General features: G+C 49.8%; 1 protein-coding gene across 2 annotated transcripts; it reads right to left on the bottom strand.

The window, feature by feature from the left end:
- Positions 1-5,314: 5,314 nt before the first annotated feature.
- CNPY3 (canopy FGF signaling regulator 3) lies at positions 5,315-16,147 on the bottom strand. Of its 2 annotated transcripts, XM_055571390.1 has the most exons (6): positions 15,509-16,139; positions 11,947-12,070; positions 11,034-11,130; positions 8,670-8,792; positions 8,325-8,442; positions 7,671-8,025 (listed from the first exon to the last, which is right to left on the bottom strand). In XM_055571390.1, the coding sequence occupies exons 1-6, from the start codon at positions 15,675-15,677 to the stop codon at positions 7,808-7,810; spliced, it is 849 nt and encodes a 282-aa protein (XP_055427365.1). In that variant the 5' UTR covers positions 15,678-16,139; the 3' UTR covers positions 7,671-7,807. The 2 variants fall into 2 exon arrangements, with proteins under 2 accessions (XP_055427364.1, XP_055427365.1); XM_055571389.1 differs by lacking the exon at positions 8,325-8,442 and having other exon boundaries at positions 5,315-8,025; positions 15,509-16,147.
- Between the last annotated feature and the right edge of the window lie 1,260 nt (positions 16,148-17,407).

Raw genomic sequence — 17,407 nt, forward strand, 5'->3', positions numbered from 1 at the left:
GCAGAGTGGGAAGTCCAGGGTCAGGGCTGGGCGTGTCCAGTGCTCTTGCTATCACATTGTTAATTATCATTTCATAAATTGGTCTTTTGCCTTGATTAGTGTACATCCACCCTTCCTTCCCAAAGCAGAAGGTCTCTTCCTGGGACAAGACCCTGCACTGAGATGGATGGTGCCCAGAAAAATGATGCTACCCAGGGAACCCCAAGACACCAAGAACAGCCTTCCCTACCTGTCTTTGTTCTTCTGGCTTCAGAAAGAGCCAGGGTGGGGCTTCTAACCCTAGTGATTAAGAATCCACCTTGCAATGCAAGGGATGCTGGTTCAATCTCTGATCTGGGAAGACCCCACAATGCCTCAGGGCAACTAAGCCCCTGGGCCATGTTGTAGCTACCTGTTCAAACAAACTCACTCAGAAGGACAATGCAGATAGTGGAATGCAGTTTATTACACCAGCGAGGCCAAGGCAGAGTCTCCTCTTAGCCAAGGACCCCGACCAGTTTTTGTGAAAACCTTATATACCCTAAGCGTAAGTGCCCAAACCCACCTCCCCAAAATTCCCTGAAACTAGTCTGAACAAAGGTAAAAGAAAGATACAATCAAAGTTAACCCATGATTCATAAGCCTTAAGCCTAGGTAGTTAACAGTGGACAATTATCAATAGGCTTGTGGTCATACCCCAATAAGCATAATAGAATGTATGATTCTGTTCTGTTACACAGATAATTAGGGTATTCTTTTAGGCGATGGAGAGCCCTGGAGGTCCTCCTTCTGGGGGCCTGGTTTTTCAGTTGGTACGTCATTTCCATAGGTACTGGGCATATAGCTCAAAGTCCACAGTCCGGCCCAAGATGGAGTCCTGCTTTCAAGATAGAGCCTGTTCTGTTTCCTCCTTCAGCCATAACTACTGAGCCCACTTACCTAGAGCCTGTGCTCCGCAGTAAGGGAGGCTGCCACAATGAGAAGCTCACACACCGCAACTAGAGAGCAGCTAACACACAGCAAGGAAATAAAGAGCAAGATACAGAATTTAGAACAAAGGATCCTCCACTCCCCTCCCACTTTTACCATCTATAGAATCCTGGAGCTGGAGGAACCCCAAAGATATGTAATCATTCTTACCTTTCAATAGAAAATATTAGCTCACAAAGGACCTCAAATGGGCCTGCCCACTCGCAGGTAGTGGAGTCTTGTGCTACAAGATGGATCCACGCTACAGATGGATCTTTGGCCACATGCTTAGAAAGACATTGTACTGGGGAGTTTATAATAGGATTTTTTTAAAGATAATATGAATGCTGATAGTAAATTTGGAATTTTAAAAAATATAGAGTTTATTTTTTTATTAAAAATTATAGCTTCTAAATATACTTTTTATTTCAAAGATAAGATTTTTGTTCTGAAGTTAGTAATTATTTGATTTCTTTCTCATTCAGAGGCATTAAAAAAAAGTCAAGATCAGAGTACATATAAAATTTCATGGACCTTTTTTCTTTCTTTTTACTTTTAACTGTCAAAACATACTTTCTTCTCTTGACCATAAATTACTTGGCCTCGAGCATCATTTCTGGCTACACTGAGAGGATGTGCTGTGACTTGTTTAATCACTCCCCATGTTATGAACATTTAAAATGCGCCCATAATTTTTCAAAAGAGTGAACATGTAGATGGTTATGATGGAACCATTTTCCAAATGGAATTTTTCTATTAATTGATACTGTCACCCAAAACAAATGTTTGTTTCAACTCTTCTCTACATGAAGATATTACTCATGGATATCTCACTGGGTAGAAAATTATATCTAATTGTTGTAATCTTCTTTAATTACCACCAAAATGTACCAAGTAATTGCAGTCCTTCATTGCTAAATTATTTGTCCATGTCCTCTGCCCACCAAAATATATCAAAACTGCCTTTTATTTTACTTGGTTAGTCACCGTAAATTTTAGATAACCCAAATCTGAGGCCCTGGGCCGAGAAAGGGAAAGTCATAATATAAATCAATTTATAGTTTGACTCGGCTGAAAATAAGAATGTGATTCTCCAGGCAAGAATACTGGAGTGTGTTGCCATTTCCTCCTCCAGAGATCTTCCTAACCCAGGGATCAAACCTGCGCCTCTTGAGGCTCCTGCATTAACAGATGAATTCTTTACCACTGAGCCACCTGGGAATCCCCCCCAAATGTATATGTTTAGAAAGAGATTCTAGGTTGGGAATATGGCTGCAATGGAACAAACTCTATGACTATACCTATTTAAGGACACATTAAAATCTTAAGATTGGAATTATATACAGTGACTACAAATGGAAGACATTCTGGATGTCTTTGTTTTGATTCAGGACAGGTAGAAATTCATTGTTCAATGGAGGGATGCCAATTTCCAAACTCTAGTTCAAGCTGCTGAAAAAGATCTTCTCTGCTGACTACCCAGATTGACCACTGTGATGCCCACATGAAGTCTGCTAATGGATTTTTATCACAGTGGATCCTTTCTTAGCCTTTTCAACATGTGATGTACGACTCAATCTGCTTTAATAAAGTCCCATCAAGTAAGTGTAAAATTGGTCCCTATATGGGTGGGTGGTAGCACTAATTGGTGGTGGCTACATTACTATTACATTCTTTGGAAGGAAGGACTGATGCTAAAGCTGAAACTCCAGTACTTTGGCCACCTCATGCGAAGAGTTGACTCATTGGAAAAGACTCTGATGCTGGGAGGGATTGGGGGCAGGAGGAGAAGGGGACGACAGAGGATGAGATGGCTGGATGGCATCACCGACTTGATGGACATGAGTTTGGGTGAACTCCGGGAGTTGGTGATGGACAGGGAGGCCTGGTGTGCTGCGATTCATGGGGTCGCAAAGAGTCGGACTTGACTGAGTGACTGAACTAACATTACTATTAAGCTTAGTGCATCTATGAGTATTTCATCAATGTGCTAACCTCCAGCAAAATCTCTTGTGAATATATTGACCTCACTGATCTGGGTTTTTTATTATTATTATTTGCTTGTTTGTTTGTTTTGTTGTTTAGTTTTTTGCAGCTTGTGGGACCTCAGTTCCCCAACCAGGGATTGAACCCGGGCCCTAGGCAGTGACAGCTCAGAGTCCTAACTATGGACCACCAGGGAATTCACTGAGCTGTTCTCTCATGTAAAAATGACACACCGCTTGAGCCCTGGTAACACACTGCTCACTGTAACAGGTGTCTTGGCACATGCTGTCACATGTTGATGAAAGGAATGAGAAAATACCAAGACCACTTTGGCGAGCAATTCTAACAAAATAACACCTGGGGACTTCTCTGGTGGCCCAGTGGTTGAGAATCTGCCTGCCAGTTCATGGGATATGGGTTCGATCCCTGGTCCAGGAATAGTCCACATGCTGCTGGGCAGCTAAGCCAGTGAGCCACAACTACTGAAGTCTACACACCTTAGAGCCCACACTCTGAAACGAGAAACCACCACGGTGAGAAGCCTGAGCCCTGCAACTAGAGCGAAGACCCAATGCAGCCAAAAACAAATAAATAAATTTAAAAACTAACACCTGACTTTTGAGTGTCTTGCTTTGTTTTTTTCAGACAGAGAACCTTTTCTACTTTAGAAAAGTGATGATGTTAGGAGATGTTACCACCCCTGGAGCTGGTAATGCAGCTGGTCAACTTCTCCCATCTCCAGGTGTACCTACATCTCCCAGTAGAGAATCACAACCATTTTAGTGGAAGTTTAATAGGTGGAGAATACACTTTTAAAGAAAGAATGAGTAAAATTGGATTCCTTTTAAAGAAATTGTAAGAAGTCAGCCCTTAAGGGCAGCAGTAAGGGTCAAGCTGCCTTTAAAAAAAAATATTTATTTATTTTTGGCTGCACTGTGTCTTCGTTGCTGGCTTTTCTCCAATTGCAGTGCAGGGGGTTCTCACTGCGGTGGTTTCTCTTGTTCTGGAGTACTGACTCTAGGGGACTCGGGCTTCAGCAGTTGTATTACGAGGGCTCAATAGTTGTGGCTCCTGAGCTCTAGAGCACAGGCTCAATAGCTGTGGTGCACAGGCTTAGTTGCTCCACAGCATGTGGGATCTTCCCAGATTAGGAATCAACCTGTCTCCCCTGTATATGCAGGGGGATTCTTTACCACTGAGCCACCAGGGAAGCCCCCAAGCTGCCTTTAAGCTATACACACAACTGTTAATTTTGAACAGGGAGAAAGACTTGAAGGTTAATTCAAGTCTTTTAACTGCATGTCCAGCTTTAAACTCTGAAGACATAAATAGACTACTGGACAGCAACTGGTCTGCGGCCTGCCTTCTGGAGAGCCAGGTAAGGGGAAGAGGGTGGACGAGCCAACCAGCTGTGGCTGCAAAGCTCTATGTCAGAGGCTGAGCCACAGGACGCTGAAGCCATTCTTTCTGGGTTCACAACCTGGTTGGCTCACTTCCTAAATGTGTGGTCTGGGCAAGTTATTTGACCTTTCTGTGCTCCACTCATTCATCAGATATTTATTAAGTAGCTACTCTGGGAGTGGTCCAGTGGTTAGGACTCTGAGCTTTCACTGCCAAGGGCTTGGGTTCAATCCCTCGTGGAGGAACTAAGATCCCATGAGCCCTGCAGTGCGGCAGGGAGCTGGGGGGAAGCAGCTACTCTGTGCCAGGGGCTGTATTAATCACTGGGGATCGAGCAGTGAACAAAGTAGACCAAAATCCCTTTTCTTTTTGTAGAATGTGTGGGGGTGGTGGTAATAGTGTTTTGTGATCTTCATGCTGGTTGATTTTGGTATTCAGTTCATAAAAACTCATTGAACTGTACATTTATGATATACATACTTTGTGTATTTTATTATTCAATAATGTGTTTAAAACTTCATGTCCTTGTGTAGATCACAGCTGTATTACATCAGTTAATTATGTAAAAGCATGTAGAGCGGTGCTTGCCACGATAATATGCATTCAAAAAACAGTGGCTACTATATTATTATTGTTCCAGTGAAATTCCTTAATAGCACAAACCAGGCCATCAGGGGATGGTCAAGAGGGATTCTGCGGGCTCTGCTGCTAGGATTAGTACATACAGTCCTTCTTTAAACCAGTTAGGCATGGACTGTGCATCTGTCAGGAAAAAAAAATGTGCTTTTCTTTCAGGATCAAAGCATAAGAAGAGGAATTTTGTTTGTACTTGTGAACTAAAGTGATTTAGGGCTGCTCTGACATGTGGACAAGCTGTGAACTGCACGGTTTCCGCATTTAAGGGGTTTTCAGTCAAACTCCAAGCCTCAGGGGCTTGTCTATCATTTTCTGGCAGGAATTTTGGCGGTCAAGCGTCTAATTCTAACAAAACTTTTTATTAAAACAACTGTCTGACAGAGGGGAGTCAAAGGTATGAAAAGCACCGCTAAGGTGCAAAAAGATGTTGCAGGGAACCACCACGCAGGGACTTGGAAACAGAGGAGCCTGCCTCCTAGGAGCTGTGCCCTCAAACAGGTACACAGGGGCCCTGATGCAGCCACTTCTGAGCCTGCAGAGCCCCAACCCGAGACTTGGCTGTCGCTGAACTTGAACAAACTGGGCTTGTGGCTAGTCCATTAGCCTTTGAGGTTCTGGATGACGAAAGTCTTCAACAGAGACACATCCTCTCTGAGGTGCTGACAATTCACGTTTCTGAGGACAAGACTTCCTTCCAGTGTGGCTTCATTGAGGTCCCAGCCCCTCTGAACACAACATCCAAATTTCTCCCGGTGAAGTGGGGTCCAGCTGACCTCCTCCTAAGAGCCAGGCCGACTCCTAGATCCCCAGACTGGCAAGTCTGAGCAGCACCCAGACATCTGTCTGGCTGACAAGCATCCAAGTGACTCGGGTTCACGTGAGGGTAGAAGACACCATTCTGATTGGGTTTCTACTAAGGGGACTGAGATCAGGTTCACTTGAGCTTAGCCAGACCTCTCACCTTATGGAGAGAAGGGGTGTGGGAAAGCGGGAGGCTGTAGTCAAGCTCAGAAAGGCTGGTATGTGTGGTGGGGAGAGGGAAAGGAAAACCTGGGAAGTGGATCCTGCTCTTTCCTAGGCTGGGCCAGGGAGAAGCTGCCTGCTGGGGTGGGTGGGTGGGTGGAGAGCTAGAGTGTGCAACATGCCTGGCTTTGTGGGGACTGGGAGGTGGGGTGCAGGGTGCGGGTGAGGGCGCTCATCCTCCAGCAGCTGCAGGTCAAAGGGCAGAGCAGTCACCACGCCGCCCTCCCTCCGGTCCGAGCCTAGGCCTGGGATTGGGCTCCTAGTCTTTGTCTCATCCTATTCACAGGACAACGAAGCTCTGGGGACAGAATTAAGCCAAGCACTGAAGAGCTGTGGAACAGTGACAGGAAGGGAGAGTCAGAGACTGGCCACCAAACTGTAGACAGTCCAGGGGGCCGCAAATGGTTCCCTAGCCCTGAGTTCCAATGCCTGACCCCTCCCCAGTCATCTCCTACGCTCAGAACAGAGTCCAGGCTGGGCCCCGAGTCTCGAATGGCTTCTCGGCCCACAGCTCCTCCAACGTGGGGATAGTCTCCATACTGCAGTCAGTGAGGGGGGCATTAGGCCACAAAGAATCCTCCTCTCGGGGCCTGCTCCAAGCTTCGTGACTCAGGGCAGCAGCAGCTTCCAGTCTGCTCCCCTCTCTGTGGCCTGGCTATCCCCAGCCCTGGGGAGGGGAACCCCGAGCATTTTTGCCAGAAGCTGGCGTCTGGGGCACCTGTGGGGTTAGAGCACGGACTACCCGCGGCCCTTGCCACTGTTGCTTCTGACGCCACCACCGATCTCTGCCCTCAGGACGGCCCGGGAGGTGCCTCCCACCCCTTCTCCTCAGAGGCCAGCCTTGCTGTTCGTCCCCTGCTCCCAGAGAACACGGTGTAACCAGTGTTGTTGGGGGCTTGGCTGTCCTCCCCTGTGGGTTCCTGGCACAAGAGCTAGGGAATGCAGAGTGGTCAGGTGTGGTCATCAGGGAACAAGGGTCAAGATCAAGAGGCCAGAAGCCAAGAGGCAGGACGTGGAGGGGGGGGCTGGGGCTGGTGGGGTCACCGTGCACACTTTACACAACCAACGGGAAGGCCTTGGCGGGGAGAGGGGAGGCGGGAGGCCGGGAAGCAGTGAGGACGGCTCTCCCGGCCTAAGCAGCTCAGGGAAACCACAGGCAGCTGAGGGGCAGGGCCGGAGCTCTATGCCCACCCCATATCCAAAGCCCAGCCCTCACCCCAGGGCCCTCCCTGCGCCTGCTTTCCCCACAGCGGGCAGGTTTACAGGAACAGCCTCCCATCCTCAGCCCCCAAGGCGGGAGCAGGGGGGCAGGAAAGAGTGACAGGGGGCTCCGGCCCCTCTGAGGAGCTGAAGGGGACTCAGAAATATGAATGAAAAAGGCCGAAAGGTTTTTACTCTGTGAGCCCCAGGGGAGGGCCGGGCAGAGCACAAGGCGTCCACAGGAAGAGGGGGTGCGGGGAGGAGGAGCTGGTGCTGGAGGAGCGAGGGGGTGGGGGGCTCTGGAGCCCCAGTCCCGGGTCCAGCTCGACACCTGCCCACCGGAGCTCACACTGGAATCCTGGGCAGTCCTGAGATCACGGGGCCCGCCTGAAGTCTGGGTCGGGATAGGAACGCTGGGCAGAGGGAAGAGGCCGGCCCTGGCTGCCCGCAGCGGATCCAAGTTCTCCCGGGGCTGGAGTTTCCACGGCAGGAGGCGGCACTGGCCAGGCAGGCACCGCTGAGGCCCTGCGCTGCTCCATCTGCGGAAGCTGGGGGCCCAGACCCTTGGGCTCCCAGCTCAGGCTCTCGGTCAGCAGGAGCCACTGGGTTAGGCTCAGAGCTCGTCAGGGGGGCTGTGTGTGAGCGGGGAAGCCTTCTGGATGCCCTCGTCCTCCTCGGGGCTGGGGTCTCCGTCGAGGTCGCCCAGCTCCTTCCTCTGTTTGCTGCTGCCACCGCCCAAGGCCTTGGCCCGGCCGCTCTTCTTCTTGGATTTCTTGCCTCCCAGGGCGGCTGTGTCCCCCTTCTTGCCAGACCACTGTTCTGCCAGGCAGCCTGCAGGGAGGAGGAGAGACACCCTCAACAGGCTGGCTGGCTGGCTGAGTGAGGAGCTCGGGCTGCAGAGCCACTGGGAGTGGTGATGTGATCTGGCCCCAGCTCTGCTTCGCTGGGGGCCCCCCGGCCTGTCTGGGGGGCATCTGAGGCACCAGGCCCTGACCCCGCCCTGCACCATCCAGCCCCCTGAGGATGGAGGCTCCAACGCCGCCATTTCTTATTTCTTTTGCATCCTCTCCTCACCCGCCTCCCCTGAGGGGGGAGCATAGAGGGCCCAGCCCTGCTGCCCTGGGACTCACTGGCGTCCTTGCCCTTTAGCACGTGGTTGGCGCAGAGGAACTGAGTCAGGTCCTCCTCCTGGTGGTTCCTGTACCAGTCCTCGATCACCTCCTCGAACTCCTCCACCAGGACGTCGCACTGTTAACCGCAAGGCCTCACGTCGGCAACGCCCGGGCCTGGCCTCTCCCGGGGGAGCCGGGCGAGCCTGAGCCTCGTCTCGCCACCCACCGGGCTGGTGGCTGTGATTCAGGAGGCCATAGCCAGAGGCGGGGTGAGACGGCTTGACCACAGTCCCCAGGCTCCCGGTGGCCCTCATCAACTGAGGACCCGCCCTCACCGAGCCTGGGCGGCGGTGGGGCCCTTACCTGCTTCTTGAGGTCGGCCACCTCTGCCGAGGTCTCGTTCCACAGCTCGTAGGGGATGTCCATCACCACCTTGACCCCTTTGTGCACCAGGTTGTGTAGCGTCTCAAAGGTCTCTGACATGCCCTGAAGACACGATGGGATGTGAGAGGCAGAGACCCTTCCCCTCCCTGCCCTGCTCCTCTCCCGGTGCAGCTGGAGACCCAGGGACCCTGCTAAGGTCAGGACCCTCTCCAGCTTCTCACGCTCATCCTCACCTTCCACTCCCCTCTTTGTGGCCTGCGTCCCACAACCCCTCCACACACACAGCCTGTCCTGCCTCCCCACACCTCCTCCTTTCGGAAAGGCTGCTCTCGGGGCTCTTTGAGCAAATACTCCTTTCCAAGATAATAAACTGGTCCTGTTTCTTTCCCCTCACTGTGGCCTCCCCCATGTCCAGCCCACTCCCTACTTGTGGTTCTTCCCACAACTTGTACCTTTCCTTGCTGGGAAGAAGAACAGCCAAGGCAGGGAAGACTCTTGGTTCTGTACGAAATTACTTCTGCCCGCCACCTAGGTCTTCTCCACAGAGACAACACACTACCTGTTTCTTCTGTCTCCCAGAGACCACACAAGTGGACACAAGCCACTACGCACACAAAAACAGCCTCTCCTCCACCCCCGCACAAGCAACTGTATGTATGTATCATATACACTATTCTGCACTGTGCATTTTTTTACTTAATAATATCCTTTGGAGAGGGCTTCCCGGGTGGCTCAATGGTAAAGAATCTGCCTGCCAATGCAGGAAACTCAGGTTCCATCCCTGGGTCAGGAAGATCCCCTGGAGAAGGAAATGGCTACCCACTCCACTATTCTTGCCTGGGAAATCTCATGGACAGAGAAGCCTGGAGGGCTATAGTCCATAGGGTCGCAAAAGAGTTGGACGTAACTTAGCGACTAAACAACTATACTCTGGAGGTGATTTTAGTTCAACTCATAAAGAACTACCTCATTCTTCATTGTATAGTTTGCCTAAGAGTCCACTGAATGGCCAATTTACTTAACCACTCCCCTATACTAGTGAATGGTCAGGCTGCTTCTAATCTTTTTGCTATAGAAAGTAAAATTAAAACATTGTTACATTAAACATGGGTTTATTACCAAGTACAACGTTAATACAAATTATAAAGATAAAACCTGGGACTTTTGTGGCTTAGAAGTATTCCTCTAGGTTTCCCAAGGGTTTCTGAAGCATCTCCTTTGCTAGAAGGATACTTAGGTGGAGAAATGTGGGAGACAGCTCTTCTACCAGGCATAGAAGATGCAGAGATAAAGAAACATGGGCCCTTATAGGAGTGACAGGAGACACATGAGCCTCCAGACACCCCACAACCCCCTCTGGATCCTTTTGGAAAGACACATGGCAACAGGTATACAGGGAGGCGTACGGAGATAGGGGCAGGATGACATCTTATCAATGTCCAGGAGTCCTGGCATCATTCAGCCACAGAAGAGAGTTCATTGTCAGTTTATTGTCAAGCCACTCCCTGGAATTGTGTGGCTGGTAGATTCTGTGTACGAGAGTGGTGAGCTCACACAGTTGTATTGACTTCTGAGCCACTGCATCCGTGTGACACAGTCTTCAAGCAGAAATGTGTGAGATGAGGCAAGAGCAAAGGAAGAGGAAAGGGAAGACATCCAGTTTTTGATGGGACTTTAAAACCCTGGGCCAGGGCAAGATTGCTGTTGTACGGATCTGTTTTCCCATCACACATCTCATTTTGGATCAGAACTTAAACTGATTCACTTTATTTTTTCACACATTCATGCACCTTTCTTTTGTGGATAGAAAAATAAATAGCACAAGGGAAAATTTTAAAAAAAGGAAACATGGCCCTTGCTGCAAGGAAGCTCATTCTCCAGTGAAAGAAGCATTCATGTACATGGTGAGTGCAATAAATGTCAGAGGCATCATGATGGAGGTCCAGGTAGGGCCCCATGGGCCCAGAGAAGGGATATGACAGTCATCACCCCCTCCCCAAGAGTTTTCTGACATCTCCTCTAAACTCCCACAGTTCTGCGCATCCTGAGTTCTCCCTGCACAAAGTGCTCTGACCCCCAGGGGGCTGCCATCCGGGAGCGTTTCTGTCCTAGGCTGAGGCAGGACCCCAGGGGGCAGGCCCAGACATCAGGAATGTGCCCACCTGCACTGAAAAGTCAGGCCGCTCAGGACGGGAGGGATGCAAATGGTAACGGATAAAGAACAGGGAGCTGCCAAGGAGGGAAGCTCCCAGGGCATGATCTTCTGATGGCACCCAGACCAGGAGACACACTGAGACCCGAAGCCCAGCCCCAGTGGGGAGGAAGGGCATATACAAAGCCAACCTTAGCAAATCGGTTGCTGCCGGTCCTCTCCTTGTGCAGGCTGTAGTCCAGGAGCCGCTTGCAAATGGTCTCCGTGACTTCAATTAACCTTAAGTCCCTGCCGAGACAGCAGCACAAGACAGTCCCTGCCTGAGCTCCCCTCCTTGACCCTGTGGGTTAGGGGTCCAGCCCTCCAGCCCTGCTACCCCAGCACCTGCACGGCTCACCAACGGGAAGGCAGAGCTGGGAGGGAGATAGGTCATCAGGGGGGCTCTGAAATGCTGGAACACAGACCAGAAAGACACAATTTTAACAGCTCTATGGGAAGAAAGTTGTTGTTGTTGTTTTTTAAATATAAAGTTAAATGATTAGCTAGATTAAAAAAAAATAAAGCAAAATGTATGGATATTTGATGTTGAGATAGTGTTTCATTTTGAAAGGATGATCATAGTTGATGGAAACGCTTTTTGGTTTGTTTTCAATATTTATACCCGGCAAGATTAAAAGTTGGTAAGCCTGTTTTTTTCTGGCTGCACTGAGCAGCTTGCAGGATCTTAGTTCCCTGACCAGGGATTGAACCTGGGCCATGGCAATGAAAAATGTCCAGCCCTAACCACTGGACCACCAGGGAATTTCCCAGCAATCCTATATTTTTAAAGACTGGCCCATAAATTCCAATCATTGGGAATTACTGGTGAGGTCCAACAGTCTTGCTTTTACAGATGAAAGATGTGAAGCCCAGGGGCACTTGGGGATTTAGGAAGGCCATACAATCAGTTCAGGGTAGAATCAGTGGGCAAACCTGGGTCTCAGTTAAGAGCTGTCTCCTTTTTGTGGGTCTGCCTAGTGGGAAGGGAGAAGGGAACTTCACAATGCTGATGCCTCAGGAACAAAGCAGGGCAGGCTGGTGCCCCTCTCCCTCCCCTCTACTTACGACTTGGTATATTTGACGCCTGAAGCCTTCCGGTCCAGGATGCCATAGCCTGTGTCGATCACCTCCTTGGTCTTGCCAGTTTCCTCAAAGGCTGACTTCAGCTCCACAGCGACATATTTACACACTGGGGGAAGAAGACACAGCACCACCGACTGAGTGCATCTGAGTCTTTGCTGGGAGCCGGCTCCCAGCAAAAGAGACCCAAGGGGACGCCTCCCCAGGACTGGGTTGAGTTGATGCTTGGGGCAGAGAAAGGAGTCAGCACCAGACCAGCAGTAGAGTTCAGTGGGTGAAAGTAGGCTCCAAGATCCACTGCCCCCTGTCCTCTCTGGGCCCTCATTCTACTGTCTCCATTTCTCCCAGCTCCTTCCTGTCCCCTACCCCGACAATCATTCATGTCACTGAAAAGAATTTCAAACATACAGAAAAGCTGAAAGAGTACAATGAATAACCATATACCTTACATCACAGTCAAGAATTGCTAGTAAAAAAGAATAAAAAAGAAAGAAAAAAGAACAAAAAGAGCTGTTAGGAAAAAAAAAAAAACACGACAGTGATTTACCACTATTTCCAATTTATAATATAAAGCAATGTGATAATAATAGATGTCAACAATATACGCACTGTTTTTGCTAAACCATTTTGAAAATAAGCTACAAGACATCATGATCTTTGCTCCTAAACAAGTCATTGAGCACTTCCTGAGAACAAGGACCTTCCCCTACTAATCATAAAACCACCACCATGCTTGGAAGATTTAACAACAATTCCTATCTCATCTAATACTCAGTCCATGTTCAAATTCCCCAATTGTTCCCAAGATGTTTTTTATGGCTGTTTCATTTCTTGATTTCATATGTTATTTCAACACCAGTTCTCTATTCCTACCAAGTTAATTTGCTCCATTTCCCCCTACAGGCCTGTTTCTACTGTTTTTGTACATTTATTTTCTCATTTCCTCTTATTCTTCTTCAAATAGTTATTAAGCAACTCCTACGTGTCAGGCACTGCCTGGGGATAGAGAGAGGAAAACAAGGTCCCTCCCTCCCAGATACTCAGTCTAATGGAGCAGAAAGAAGTGTAAACAAATAATTACCATTGCATAAGGACTGCTACCACTGAAAGTGTGCAGTGCTTGGGGCCTTAGGGAAGTGCGTGACGCCCTCTAGGGCTTCAGGGCTTGTCTGTCCTTTCTCTCCACCTCATCTTAAAAGCCTGCTCCCCCAGGAAGCCCTTCTGGATGAGTCCCACCTGCTCTTGATTTCATCCTGAGACACTGTAGGACCCATGCTCTCACCAAGGGCCTTGATCATCTCATGTGACTCTCCAATTAGACTACAAGGGCACTCAAAGTGAGGATCATGGGCTGAATTTCTTCCTTATTCCTCTATTTTGGGACTTGGTATGTGCTGGATACTTGATAAATACTGCCCGGAGAGACTGTGCTTGTGATCGAGCAGCTTCTGATGCCTCTGAATGGAATATGATCTGCAGGCTAAATGTCAACAGCATTGTTTTAATAACAACAGCAGAGTTGGATAGAAAACCAATTTACCACCAAAACAAACAAATCCCCTGCAGGCCTGCTTAGTGAACTTTTATAACATATGCATTAATAGATGGCTTGGAGAACTTGAACACATTAAGATTCCAAAACGTCAGCCACTGATTTCAGAGTCCAGAATGAACTGAGGGTGTCTCGCCTCCCTGGCTCTCCATCCAGGGCCACCGAGGCTCCCACCCTCTTCTGTCCTGTACTCTGTGTGAGCTTATCATTTTTCTGACTCCTGTGCTCCCCCCTCCCAGGTGCTCACTATGTAGTATGCCAAGCCCAGGGGGTTGGAACCCATCAATCCATTTCTCTTATATCCATCAAATACAACCTTGCTTCTCAACTCTCCCAAACCTTACCTCTTCAAGACCCCCTCTGGGGATCCCACCCAGAACCAGACTTGTAGGAGGCTCATGGCATAGACCCTAGATCCCCGTGAACATCCACCCACTTCTTTCTGGGCAGGTTCTCTTTCCTCTGTGCCAAGGCCTCTTCTACTCAGGCTACTAAGCCAGAGGCAGGCTTTGTGGGCCAGACAGTCAGCACTTAATAACTAAGGTGTCACAGTGATAAATAAAAGTAAATATACACTTAGGTTAAGCCATCCCATGACTGAAAATCTCTTTTATTCTTTATCAATTACCTACAAAATCAGGTTGGATTAGAATGATCTAAAGATTTTTGCCAGCTCTATGCTTTTATGAGTTTCCTATGGAAAAGAAGTGTGAGCTTCTTAGGCTGTGAGAACAATGAGAGAAACCATAAGGGCTCTTTGGCATCAGAATAAGATAGAAAATGAGAAGGGGAAGTAAAATCCCCAAAGGATCTTAGCTGTGGCCAGAAGAGTGAAAAGAAGGCATTATAACCCTGTGACTGTCTGTTCAAGACAGTGAGGGAGAAAGTACAGGCTAGAACCCATACTGGAAGGCTGACCAGTGAGATCAGCTCATCTCTGAAGCAACTCACCTTTAATCTCTCAAATGAAAGGATTACGCCTCCCAAACCACCCACACTTCCCAGTGCTCAGGAAATATCTGGCTGGCTACAGGCTTTGAATTAGGATGCAACCGGTTTATAGCCAGCTTTCAGGGGTGAGGGGCTGAGGTTAGAGAGGTGAGAACGTAGGAGTGTGTGTAAAAGTCTGAGGACAAAACTGAGAAATGGAGATGAGGGAAAAAAAGGTAGGGCCTTGGCTGGTGTGTGTGCTGGCATGCTTCTCTCTCCTTCTCTCTCTCCCTCCCTATCTCTGTTTCTTTCTCACACACACCAGTGCCACACTTCCACCTCTCTGTCTTTGGGATTCACTCTCTTCCCATATCCCTAAAATCTCCCTCTCTCACCAAGTTCCCCCAGGTTCTATTTTTCTCCTAAAGTGACCCCTTAGGTCTCAGACCCTCTTCCTTCCTCCACACACACCCACAGCACCCCAGCTTCACCCACGTTCACTCACGCCTGTATGTGAACAGCTACCTAGACAAGGTCCCTTGCCCTGGAGGAGCTCACGGCTAATGGAGGAGACGGCCGGTGACGCACAGCCGGTTGTGGTCAGGGCACAAGGGGAGCGTCTCAAGTTCTTTCCCCAAGACGGGTCATGTGAATCTTTTCAGTTCCTCAAATTTGTCCTTTGCCTGTAGGCCTCTGCATCTGTGACTTCGCTTCTCTTCACTCGACTAACTCCTGACTACTCAGGGCTTCCAGGAGGAAGCCTTTCCCCGCATTTGGGGTCTAGATTTAGATGCTCCTCACCCAGCCCCCAAAGCCCGGCGCCTCCTCTCTCGTGGCATCTACCACCCCCATTGTAACTGCTTGTTTTCAGCGATTTCTGAGCTCCAGGTGCACCGAGACCCGACCTCTCGGCCGCCCCTGCGTTCCCAGCGTCCAGCACTGTGCCAGGCACCGAGTAGGTTCCAGGAAAGGAGACCCGCTCAGAGCCCGGGACGGTCCCTCCCCCAACCCTCTCTGCAAGCCCCGCCCCCAGCAGGATACTCCCCACGGGCCCCGCCCCCTCACCTTCGCATTTGCTGGGCAATCGAACCCAGTCGGTGTCCTCGGCTCGGGCTTGCCTGGGGCCCAGCTCCGGGGCCGGCAGTAGCAGCAGCAGCAGCAATAGCAGGGAAAGAAGCAGAAGACGGTGGGGCCTGAGTCGGGGCCCGGACGCGGGCTCAGGTAATGGCTCCATGGCCCAGCCGGACCCGACCCGAGCGGACCGGGGCTGTGCTTCCTCCGGCTGCGCGCGCTGGGCAGCTTCCCGGAGCCGCTTCCGGGACTGCACACGTGCCTCGGCGTAACCAGGGCAACGGCGAGCCCCCTCCCCCCAACACACCAGCTCCCCCTCCAGCTACCTCGGCCCGCCCCCAGAACGACGGAGGCCCGCGGACTCGGCAGCCAATGGGCTTTTCGGGGTTTTCCTTTTAGCGAATGGGAGGACGATCTTTTTCGGCTTCGGCCAATGAGAGAACGGATGGTGTCCTCAGTGACCTATGGCAACATCTTTTCCCACCTCCTAACGGAGGCTCTGGGAGGGACTCGAGGACCAGGATTAGGGGAGAGGGAGCAACGCTCCGGTCCTGAAAGGTATGGGAGAGACAGTTTTCACTGCCTTCTCCGCCTTCTTGCACGCCACTTACCCCTGGGATCATAGAGCAGCCAGCCCTATGTCTTTTTATTATTATTACTGCTTTTGATGTTACTGTCACTCGAGTAGGCGCTGTGGATGAGACTTGGACGATTCAGAGTCCCCTGCCTTCAAGCAGCTTTCTTTGTACCCAGTAACCCTAGGCTTCCCCGACAGCTCAAACGGTGAAGAATCCGCCTGCAATGCAGGAGGCACAGGAGACACTGATTCGATCCCTGGATGGGGAAGATACCCTTGAGGAGGAAATAGCAACCCACTCCACTACTCTTTCCTGCAGAATCCCTTGAACAGAGGGACCTGGCAGGCTAAACCCCATAGGGTCGCGGACACAACTGAGTACGCACACGCCTGTCGCATAAAACCCTAAGTTTATCCAGGTGGTAACTAGAATAAATCATTTCCTCTCTGAGCCTCAGTTTTTATCTGATGACAAAGTGATCCTCCTAGCTGCTGTTCAAGGCTTACCTGTTCCTGGGAAGCTCGAACAGCTTAATAGAATTAAAGCTTATCGAGAGGATTATAAAAAGTTCATGCATTAACTTTCATATTAGTGTGTGATCTCGGTTCCTTTTCTGGCCTATTATTTATATCTTTGGATTCTGAGCTCCCACAGACAGGGACTTGACTAATGAATGATTGATTCCCTGTCCACATCCCCAGCATCAGGGCTCTTGACACAAGGAGTTGCTCAGTGAAACCTCCTTATGCTGTGTCATCAGGATGAGGACTCTCTGGGTTTTGGGGGATGGCTTCATTCTGCCCCTGAGCTCAGTGGTCTATGGACACACAAAGAGCAAGGCTGCTTCTCTGGGAGGTTGCCTGCAAATTCTGTTTTTTGCCCATAAATCCCTGTTTCCAGTGCCTCCTGTTTCCTTCCTGGAGGTTGGATATTTATGGTATTTTATAAAGACTTTAAAGGACTGATACTCAAGTCTATTGACTTGTCATTTCCTGATCTTAGCTTCTTGCTCCCAACAATTCCATGGCTGACAAGGCACTCTTGGATAGGCAGGAGCTGTGGTGTGTAGAATTCCACAATGGAGAGGATCAGATCACCGTCCTGAGGTCCTCCATGCTCTCTAGGCTTCAGAAGACTTGCGGAGGCTCAAAGTCTGGCCAGGAGCCCTCCTGGGAAATGATGTTAAGCCAGCCACAGTGGGGATTCAGAGTCTGGGGCAGGGCAGGATTGGGGGAAGGCGGGCAAGACAGGGAGAAGCACTGAAGTTCAGGGAGGTTTGCTTCCAGAATAAACAAAAGGTCCTCTGAGAGCACAC

Source organism: Bubalus kerabau, chromosome 3 (assembly GCF_029407905.1).
Source record: "Bubalus kerabau isolate K-KA32 ecotype Philippines breed swamp buffalo chromosome 3, PCC_UOA_SB_1v2, whole genome shotgun sequence".
In the NCBI taxonomy this organism is placed as follows: Eukaryota; Metazoa; Chordata; class Mammalia; order Artiodactyla; family Bovidae; genus Bubalus; species Bubalus kerabau.

Coding starts and splice junctions, on each gene's coding strand:
- CNPY3 (XM_055571389.1), bottom strand. CDS start 15,677: ATGGAGCCATTACCTGAGCCCGCGTCCGGGCCCCGACTCAGGCCCCAC. Junction 8,793..11,033: donor GCAGCAACCGATTTGCTAAG/GTTGGCTTTGTA, acceptor TCGTGTCTTCAG/GGCATGTCAGAGACCTTTGA. Junction 8,026..8,669: donor TGGCCGACCTCAAGAAGCAG/GTAAGGGCCCCA, acceptor TCCTCCCTGCAG/GCTGCCTGGCAGAACAGTGG.